This window comes from Nematolebias whitei, chromosome 12 (assembly GCF_014905685.2).
Source record: "Nematolebias whitei isolate Nwh7 chromosome 12, NemWhi1, whole genome shotgun sequence".
NCBI classification, from domain to species: domain Eukaryota; kingdom Metazoa; phylum Chordata; class Actinopteri; order Cyprinodontiformes; family Rivulidae; genus Nematolebias; species Nematolebias whitei.
The window spans coordinates 41131850-41142511 of record NC_056509.1 but is presented as its reverse complement, the minus strand read 5'-3'; the positions used below and the strand labels follow the sequence as shown (position 1 = coordinate 41142511).

General features: G+C 38.4%; 1 protein-coding gene across 1 annotated transcript in view; it reads left to right on the top strand.

The window, feature by feature from the left end:
- rgs6 (regulator of G protein signaling 6) overlaps positions 1-9407 on the top strand; it is a 92325-nt gene extending 82918 nt beyond the window's left edge. The window contains exons 14-18 of the mRNA XM_037685590.1: positions 1801-1926; positions 6484-6670; positions 6920-7009; positions 7297-7350; positions 9183-9407. Of these exons, the coding sequence (XP_037541518.1) occupies positions 1801-1926; positions 6484-6670; positions 6920-7009; positions 7297-7350; positions 9183-9233 (508 nt within the window). The 3' untranslated portion in view covers positions 9234-9407. The remainder of the gene's footprint in view (positions 1-1800; positions 1927-6483; positions 6671-6919; positions 7010-7296; positions 7351-9182) is intronic.
- The last annotated feature ends 1255 nt before the right edge of the window (positions 9408-10662 follow it).

Below are 10662 nucleotides of genomic sequence, written 5' to 3'. Positions count from 1 at the left end.
TATATATGTATGTATATATGTATATATGTATGTATATATGTATGTATGTATATATGTATGTATGTATGTATATATGTATGTATATATGTATGTATGTATATATGTATGTATATATGTATGTATATATGTATGTATGTATGTATATATGTATGTATGTATGTATGTATGTATGTATATATGTATATATGTATATATGTATGTATATGTATATATGTATATATATGTATGTATATGTATGTATATATATGTATGTATATATGTATGTATATATGTATATATGTATGTATATATGTATGTATATATGTATGTATATATGTATATATGTATATATATATGTATATATGTATGTATATATATGTATATATGTGTGTGTGTGTTTTAAACCCATCCCACACTCTTGCAATATTCTAAACAATGTTTTTAAACTCTAAACGCTCTAAAAGAGCACAGCATGTCATTATTTCAGCTCCCTGCCACCTCTTGGCCACGCCCCCTTCTCCTCTGCAGAGCGGAGATCAGTTGATCAGCTGCAGGAGGAAGCTTCTTCTGCAGCTTGGGCTGCGCACAGGCACTAAATAATTTAACATAATTTTATTTTAAATAAAAATTCCATGCAGATCGAGCAGCTCATCCATCAATCAGCCAATTGTGTGCCGTGTCCACTCTTATTTTGAAAAACCGCAATAGAGCAAGTCCGCGAGAAACGAACCATAAAGTATTGAGGGACTACTGTATTAGCAAAATATCTGAACAGTTTTTAATGAAGGAGAAATCAATGATTGAAGGTACATCTACAACTGATTACCTTTTAAAACTAATTCAGTTCAACACAGCTGCCACAAATCACTGACTAATTTAGCTAACAGAAAAATGTCTAACTCAGTCAATTTGATACATTTTTAAAGATCAGAGAAATTAAACTAGAAAACTAGTGTTCAAGTTAATCTGACTGATTACAAAAAAGTATATTTAACTCACTCATGTTCCTTGAAACAATATTTTTCTGTATTTATTATGAAGAAATGCACATATTTACTCCTAATCATTAACTTTTGTGGGTTTGTTTTGGTCTTTGTAAATATAAACTGTATTTTTGGAGGAGCTGTAGAACTCAAGTTTTACAGCTTCGATGATGTTTGCAATATGTTGAGCTTAACTGCATGATTTTAACCAACTTGCTCAACAAATCTGATCATTATTTTGTCTTTTCATTGAATCACATCAGAATAAAGTGCAAGTTCTGTAAAGGATTTTAAAGCACTTTCGTTAGACGTTTTTTTTTTCATTGCAGAGAATAATATTGTAAAGAACCTCGACAGATCACACATTTATCAAAATCAATAAAAGCCATCTGTTGCTCAGTTATAGACGTCTGCACTGCCACGCGATGTTGTTAATCTGAGGTTCTGATTAAAAATAACAATAAAAATATACAGAATTAAAGATGGAAACTCTGGCTCCTGTCAAGTTGCACTCTGCTCTGAACTCCTGGTCCGGTGATGCAGAAATTAATTCGAGCCGACACATAATCATTGTGCCTAATGAAGCTTAATGGTCCATCTGAAGTGATTAGTTGCAAGAAATGAATATTATCCTCTGTAGAAATCTAAATGATGTGATCGTAGATGAACATTGTCATAAAACGCAGCTTATCGGCCTTTTGATGCCTCAGAGATGAATCTGGGTATCGGACATTCCCCTGCCTCAGTCCAGTGACTCTTTTTACTGTGAGGCTTTTTCCATTTCATCTTCCCTCCAGTAGTTTCAGGGAAACCTTTAAACTGCTTCCCTTCTTTCCAGTAAGGAGCCCAGTCAGCAGAGGGTGAAGAAGTGGGGGTTTTCTCTGGAGGAGGCCCTGAAGGACCCGGCAGGACAGGATCTCTTCCTCAAGTTTCTGGAGTCGGAGTTCAGCTCTGAAAACCTGAGGTAGGCACAAAGGAAGCAGCAGTTTAAAGCTTTTGTTTAGTGTTTGAAAAGAAGTGACTATGAAGCGAACACACCCCAGATTGTCGGTTTCTTTGTGTTCCCGTGTTAAAAATAAGATGCGGAGAATTCATTCAACATTGTTTGGTTTATTGTGATGTTATGAAGACTGGTGCATGAGAAAAACGTAAGAAACAAAATTCATACTATGAATAAAAGTGCTTTGTTTACATTTTTCAAATGTATCAATATACCAGAAAAGCTAATGGAGAAAAGGGTTTCAATTCGATATAGCTCAGGATAATCTCTTTGTTTGCGTTCAGAGTTTGCAGTGAGGATCAAAATCATAACTAAGTTAAATTACTACTACAATGTAAATACCGTACTTTCTGGTGTATAAGCCGCTACTTTTTTCACAGACTTTGAACCCTGTGGTTAATTTATGGATTATTATTTTTTTGACGTGCTAACGAGCTTCCTGCCGTCAAAAACATTTAGCTTCATCACACCCCGGCGCTCACATAGCTGCCCAATACACGTCTCTGTTGGGGGGCGGGTCCTCGTGACTCAACGAGACTACCTGTATAAGTAAAGGTAAAAAAAAAAAAATCTGACCAATTAAATTACCGAACAGGTCACAGTTGAACCAATGAAACTGGGAGGGGAGGAGAGAATGGGCAGGAGGGGGATCCCCCTGCGTGAGCAGAGCATGTGAGTCTCACATGCTCACAGAGCAACTTTTGCTCCGCGGAGCAGAAGGACAGCTTGAAGATGGCGATCAATGACTTCCTGGTAGGCTACTGTATTTATTTATTTTAACCATCCGTGTTACTGTCACCGTTATTCATTTCAGTTAGCCGTTTAGCATTGTTCTTTTAGTGATTAGTCTGTTCTTCTTAGCCTAGTTTGTGTTAGGTCATTCAGTAGAGTAACCGTGAGTGAGGGGAGGTAGTTGTCATGAAGACCTGTGGGGTTCATTCAGTCTGTGTGTTGAACAGTAAGTCTATAAAACACCACCTGCTGGTTGATTCTTCATCTACAAGAGCTGCACATCTCTCTCAGTAGCATGTTGCCTCATGTTGCAACGTGTGGCTTATTCACAAGCACGACTTTTAAATGTACAAAATTATTATTATTTTTTATTTAGTGTGCATGGCTTATAGTCAGGTGCGCTCTGTAGTCTGGAAATTACGGTAACTGGAAAAAAAAAACCTCAGGAAAACACATGATGAGTAAAATGTTATAAATCCTAAACTTCAATCAATCATTCAATCAAAACTTTTATTTCAGACACACATGGTCCATAGTAAAATAATAATAGAAAAAAGATAATACCATCAAGACAATAAAAATAGAATGTTCATCCATTGCCATATAAATTAAGTCGCCAGTGATTCCACAGACTAGAGAAGAACCTAACCGAGCTTTGTACGGGGTTGGTCAAAGTATAAAATTAAAAGAAAATTCCTCTTAATTTATAACGAAAACAAGGACAACCGCTAAACTAAAATTAGATCAGTCAAAAAAACCAGTTTAAATGTAACTGGACTGTACTTGTATAGCACCTTTCTATCTTATCGAGACACTCAAAGCGCTTTATACTACAATGTGTCCTCATTTACCCATCCATACTGCACTCTACTAGATCTATAATCAGTTCTTTATCACATGCATACACTGATGGGACACATTGGAGGCAATGAGGGGTTCAGTGCCTTGCCCAAGGACACTTCAACATGTGACTGCTGGTGGAATCGAACCCCCAACTCTTGCATTGGAGGACGACTGCGCTAACCACTCAGCCACAGCCGCCCTCAAATGGGTAAAATAATTATTTTATATTTAAACATGCTGATTTACAAACATCCAAAAGATCAGGGAAGTGAAACATAAAAACGAAGCAAATCGGCGACTTTGTTTTGCTTTGATTTGTCGTTTCGGTCACGTCTGAACGGGTCCTTGCAGGACTTTTGCAGAACCACCATCAAAAACATTTTAGTTTAATTAAAAGGTTTGAAGCAGAAACTTCTGAAGTTAAAGGGTGAGGGGTCACACAGTAAAACCATCAGTGTTTTTGGGTGTGGTATAGGACCAGGACTGGGAATAGAGCTGCACCGTTCTGATCTAGGAATAAAAACGAACATGTTTTGTGTTAGCAGAATTTAATTCTAACTTTAAAACTTATCCAACATTAATAAAACTTACCTCAAGTTGCCTTTTTGGACATGCATAGATTTGTACAAGTTGTACTTGAGAGGAGATTATTACAGCCTCATATAAATCAATGATGATGATGATAATTCAGCACTGTTTATATGTATCGGATCGGTATCGGATCGGAAGTGGAAAAAAGTGGATTGGTGCATCCCTAGAATAATTGAGGACAAATTAAATTTTTTCAACATTATAAAACTGCAGCTGATATAAGGTTCGTATGGGAAACTTTCAAAACTTCCACTACTCTCAATATAACCACTTTTTTTTTTTGACATCATTCTGGCTCCAACCTACAATTTTAACCCACTGAAGGAAATTAGGTGAATTTGTGCAAGTTTCCAGTTACCTAGAAACCTTAAAACACAAAGAAAACTCAAAGTGTAGAGGGATAATGACGGAGATGACTCATCCAACTGCAGCAAACTCACAACTCATCTACCGTTTGTCAACCATCTGATTTTTTTTTCTTGGAAGTTTGTCTTCTCTGACGACGGGTTAAATTTAGATCCACGTTTTTGATTTTCAAAAAAAAAAAAAAATTCACATTTTGACTATTCAGTTTAAACATAAATAGTTTGCATGCACATGCAGCGAGCAGCGGATGTTTCTGTGTGAATTAGAGAGAACTGTTCGGGGGTGGCAGGCTAGAGATGAACTCCTCCATCGGAACCTCTGAGGCAGAGAAAACCCACAGAAATGCACACAAAGCAAGATGCATCACTGTTCATCCACTGCGTGCCCCTCCAGACTCCTCACTCCGATCTCTAGACCTTTAATTGTGTTTGCTTTTATGAGGGAATTTTTTTTGGAGAGTTTCCACAGAAACATGGAGTAAGAAAATCAGACCCCGAGGTGTGCAGTCTGCAGATCAATACAGACAGAAACTAATATCACGAGTTGTCATCCGACAGGTCTGTTTTCATTACAATCCATTCTTAATGACGTTTGGATGGTTTCCAATGTATTTGCATATATTCTGGCTTTCATGCTCACGTGATTCTAATTAGAGATGCACCAACTGCTCAGCAGGACCAGAATCAGCAGATTTTAGGCTCAGATATTTAGTTTTTCCTCCTTCAGTGTGTGAATGCATCAAACCTAAGTTAATTTGCACCAGCAGGGCTGCGTGTGGACGGAGGAAAGTTGGTGATTTCTAGGGATGCACGATATTGGATTTTTGACCGATATCCAATACGTTAAAACTTATTTGGCCAATAACCGATACCGATACCGATATTTTCCCCCTAGATCTACTTACAGAGACTACACAGCTTTATCTGCTGTGGAATCAAAATACTACATTATTCTGCATGGTCTTTGTCCATTTGGCCTGCTACCAAATGCAGATGCCAGAAAGGGGGTTAACAATGATGCAACCCTATATAAATATAGAAAGAAATAATATGTGTATATCTATATCAGTGGATTATTTTGATGGAATTCAATTAAAAAAATACTTTATTAATCCCAAAGGAAAATTATTAGTTGTAACTCGTTATCCTCATTTCATTAAGAGTTGTTATAGATACTGATGGCTGTAGACGGGAAGGATCTCTTGTAAAGGTCCATCCCACAGTGGATCCTAAGAAACTGGCTGCAGATGCCGTCCGATCCGTCCACCCAGACTCTGCTGGCCTCTCGGTTCCCCCGGGCTGTAGGACCGCCTGAATGCTGGGCAGAACTCCACCCAGAGCGATGGCCACTCCTCCCAGCAGTCTGCCGAGCTCCTCGTCGCTGCGGACAGCCAACTGTAGGTGCCGAGGGACTATCCAGTCCTTCCGCTGTCATGAGCCGTGTTTCCTGCTAGTTCCAGGATCTCAGTGGTCAGGCACTCAGGCACAGCTGGCAGGTAGATGAGAATGCATCCAAAGAACATCCTTTTCAACTCATTTGAGATTTGGGGCTGTAGCTGAGATATTATTTGAGCTTTTGAGATGTTATTCAGCTGCTGTTGGTTGTAGAAAACTGCCTTGTTGCCATGGTTACGCATCATAACAAATGTCCAAAACTAAAAAAGTTTCAGTAAAAATCCTTCCAGCTCCACAGCATCTGATACCAGAGGAAACAATCATCCAAAAAATGTGACTTACATCCAGAAAAAGAGGAATTAAAGTTTCCAAAAGCAAAATCTCAGAATGGCCGATGTCCGATATTTAACTTTATCGCTGATATCGGCCGATACAAATACCATGCCGATAATATTGTGCATCTCTAGTGATTTCTAAAATACTTGAGGAGGGGTTAAAAAAAAAAAAGGTTAAGAAAGCATAAAACCTAAAAACAAGCCCAGAACGGCTTCTTTAGGTTGAATTATTGTGTCTTCTGTATCTGCTCATGTTGCAGGTTCTGGCTCGAGGTGCAGGATCTGAAGCGGGTGCCCCAGCACGAAGTGGCACACAGGGTGGAGGACATCTGGGCAGAGTTCCTGGCAGAAGGAGCACTCAGCACCATCAACCTGGACTCGCACAGCTACGAACGGACCAGCCAAAACCTGAAGGACCCCGGACGATACAGCTATGAGGACGCACAGGTAGGAAGGAAAACAAGACGCGTAGCGAGGAAACTGTCAAACAATGTGACGAGCGTGTGCATTTAATCAAACACTCTCCTCTCAAGTGATCCACTCACTCTGTACAATTCACCATGAAGTTTAGGCAAAATAACTAAAATAGTGAACTACGACCCATGAAAATAGAGTGGATATAATCTAAGTTGGTTTTTGTGCAATCTTTACATACATGGTTACATTCTTTATATTTCTATTTTTCAAACTGTTCAGGATCACATATACAAGCTGATGAAAAGCGACAGCTATCCTCGTTTCCTGCGCTCCAACGTGTACCAGGACCTGCTAATGGCCAAGAAGAAAGTGAGTGTTTCTGTCATCTGTGCACCAGTTGTTTGTTTTCTGTACGTTTGTCATAAATTCACCCAGCAGGCAGTTCAGCAGCCGAAGTGTTGCTTTATATACGTGCATTAATGAGATGTCTACAGAGGAGCAGGTTTCACCTTCGACAGCTCATCGCATCTGTTTTGGAGGAAATGATAAAATGCAACGCTGCATCTGTAGAAAGACGGCATATATCTAAGCAGCTCGAAACGCTAAAGGGAGCTGAACTCTTCCCCTTTCTTTTTTCAATTTGTCTGAACGTGCAGCCTGAAACGGAGCAGGGACGCCGCACCTCCCTGGAGAAGTTCACCCGCAGCGTGGTGAGTGTCCCGCTGCTTCTCATAAAACATCTTTCCAGCCACTTGAATGCACATCACCACGGGCGCCTTCAGCAAATATGTAAATGTGACTTCCCCCTTTTTTTGTACAGTAGGCAGGCTGTAATTTTTTTACAGGTTTGAATATTACAACCACTCTATTAAAATATCACAAATTCAATATATTTTACACTTTAAAAAAAAAAGTTTGCAGCACATTCAATTAGTTTTTGTAAAAGTTTTTTAAGTGGACTTACTGATGGCTCTGGAATTTTTTTCCCCAAGTGATTTTAGTGGTTTAAGAATTTCTTCAGTAATTAGTTGACTGAAAGCTAAAAGTTGCTCAGAACGTTGATTTGTCTAAATTCGTGACTGTGAAGAAATAATTCCTCTTAGGAATAATGAAGATGCAACATAGAGGGTCAGTGTGACGTTCTGATTAAGAGGATCGGCTGTCGCTTACTGCAGAAGAACTTGCTGAAAAACAGCTGAAATTAGCTCAAATAAAACATGCTGAAACGGAAGAGCAAGCCTAAATTAGCAGAAGAACGCAGAAAGAACTCATATTTGCTGAGTTAAATTTAAATAAGTAGACATTTGCACAAGAATGAGAAAATTAGCTAAAAAAAGGCTGAATTTAGAAAAAAAAAAATTGCTGAAAGGTAGCTGAAAAAGCAGAAGGAATCTTAAGCTACCAGAAGGAAGTAAAATGAGATAAAACGTGCTAAAAGTGGAATTAACTGAAAAGGCTAAAATTAACATAAAACCGATAAATAGCAGCTGAAATGGCAGAAAAAGCTGAAACTAGCAAAAAAAAGCTGAAAGTAGCATAACAAGCTGAAATTAGCTGAAAGAAGTTAATTAGGCTGAAAGTATCAGAAATTACCACAAAAAACATTAATTTATCTGAAAACAGCTGAAATGAGCTAAAAACAAAGTAACAAAGTAGTGGAAAATATTAACCAAGCTTAAATTAGCAGAAAAAAAGCAAAACAAACACATTTGCACAATTAGGCTTGAAGAAGCAGAAATTAGCACAAAAAAGTGGAAATTGTCTGAAAAAGGCTGAAATTAGTATCAAACAGCTAAAACGTAGCTAAAAAGGCAGAAAGATTAAATTACCAAAGAAGTGGAGAGTATATTTGTGCTGAATTAGGCTGGAAAAAATTGAAACAAAAAATGTGGAATTAGCCGAAAAGGATAAAATTAGCACAAAAACAGCTAAATATAGTAGCTGAAATTAGCAGAAAAAGCTACAACTTGCAGAAATAAGCTGAAAGGAGCATAACAAGCTGAAATTATCAGAAAGAAGTTAAAAGGAGCACAAGCTGAAGCTGTTTTTTAATATAATTTTCTTCTTTTTATATTTTCAATTTACCGTATTTTTCAGCCAATAAGTTGCGTTTTTCTTTTTCTTTTTTTTGCATAATTTGCATGCCCTGTGACTAATAGACCGCAGAAACGTATTTATGGATTTTTTCTCATATTTATAAACCAATTTTTGGCTGAAATACGACCGCTCTCATTCATACAGACTGGGGAAAAAACAAAGCAGTACCACTTTCAGCCATTAGATGGCAGCAGAGTAGTAGTAGCAGTAAGGCATGCCATTGTATCATGTAATAAGTAAATGTGGCTATAATGACATTCACAAAAGTTCGGTTAGGGTTAACACAATGACACAATAATATTTATAGGTTTTCAAATTGATGTTTCTCAGTTTATTCAATTATTGCACCTTTAAGCTGAATGTATTGGGCTTTATTGGAATTTTGGTTTTGCATTTTTCATCTTAAAGACTGTCCTCATCTTTTTTTTTTTTTTTTTTGCTCCAGGGCAAGTCACTGACAGGCAAGCGACTCACGGGCCTCATGCAGTCATCTTGACAAGCTCTGGGTCTCCAGCAGGACGACTCAAACCCTGATGAGATGCCTGCAGATGGGTAGCAGCTGGACAAGGACCCTTTGTTTGGGGGTGGAGGAGGACATGAAACGAGCTCAGACTGCCAGACTGGAACATTTATACCTGGATCTCACCTCAGATGAGTTGAAGACCGACAGCATGCAATAAGTCAGGAGACTTGACACCAGGACAGTGCTGTTACGGTTTAGTCGATGACTCCGACTCTTCTTTGGAGGTTTTCTTTCAGAAACCTGACCTGACTGGGGCCACACAGCTTGATTTCTCCAAACTTGTGTTAATATGGTAGCTGAAGAGGTTAACGCTTCATTTTGTAGTTAATATAAACATGGAATGCTGGAATGCCTTGACTGATGTCAAAATGAGACTTAGGTTAATGCTGTAGCTGTTTTATTTCACTTCACTGGGATGAAAAAGGAGAACGGAGGTTGAGAGGTTTACAGTAATCAGCAGCTGACCTGATGATCATGATGATGATGATGATGGTGGTGCATCATCATTTTAGTTATTTAACCTAAGGATCAACCGTGTTATACATGAATTTTGTTTCTTTGCACATCCGAGTGCAAAAAGTACAAACTAAACGGCGGGGCTGATGAACCTTTTGCAAATCTAAACAAATGTTTTAAAAACTAAACTTTTATTCTGAAGTTGAAGACGTTTCACTTCCTTTTCCTGGAGCGTTCTTGGTTAAAGCTGGTGGGTGGGGCGTTCCAAGCTAAACTACATGTTGCATTTATGCAGCTAAACTCACAGCAGAGTGTCGTTCGGGTCTTTGTAGGGTGTTTGGTATATATGGCTTCCTTTACCCCCTTTCAGTCTTCTCTGTCCCAAATATGAACTATTTATTTGTCAACACAAAATGTTGCACAACTGAGTCTGGTCCTAAAGACTCTCCTGTGTTGAGCCACGCGTCTGTGAAGTCAACTTTATTTGTAAAGCACATTTAAAACAGCAGCTGCTAGGCCTGTCACGATAACATATTTTGCTGGATGATTAATTGTCTCAGAAATTATTGCGATAAACGATAATATTGTTTGAAATGTTTTCTATATTATCTTAATTTGTTTGGCATGTAGTACCTTTTTTCGACCACCGGATGGCAGCGTGTCTCTAAAAAAAAATGGGAGGGTGGCACTTTGGAGCTTTGACAAGACGGAGGTTTTTTTCCCCTGAGATCGGCCTTTTAGCTTAGCTCATAGCTTAGCTGCTTTTAATGATATAAAAAAAACATGATTTGGGACAATTTAAACAGATTTTGTAGAGAAAAGAGAAAGGAAAGTGTCAGTGAAGAACACCGGAGTTGAGCCTTTTGTCATCCAGTGTCTTCAGTAGAAAGAGAGAGACACGAAGAAACAATAAAGCCGATAAATGAGAACGAGGCCGATAATTTTC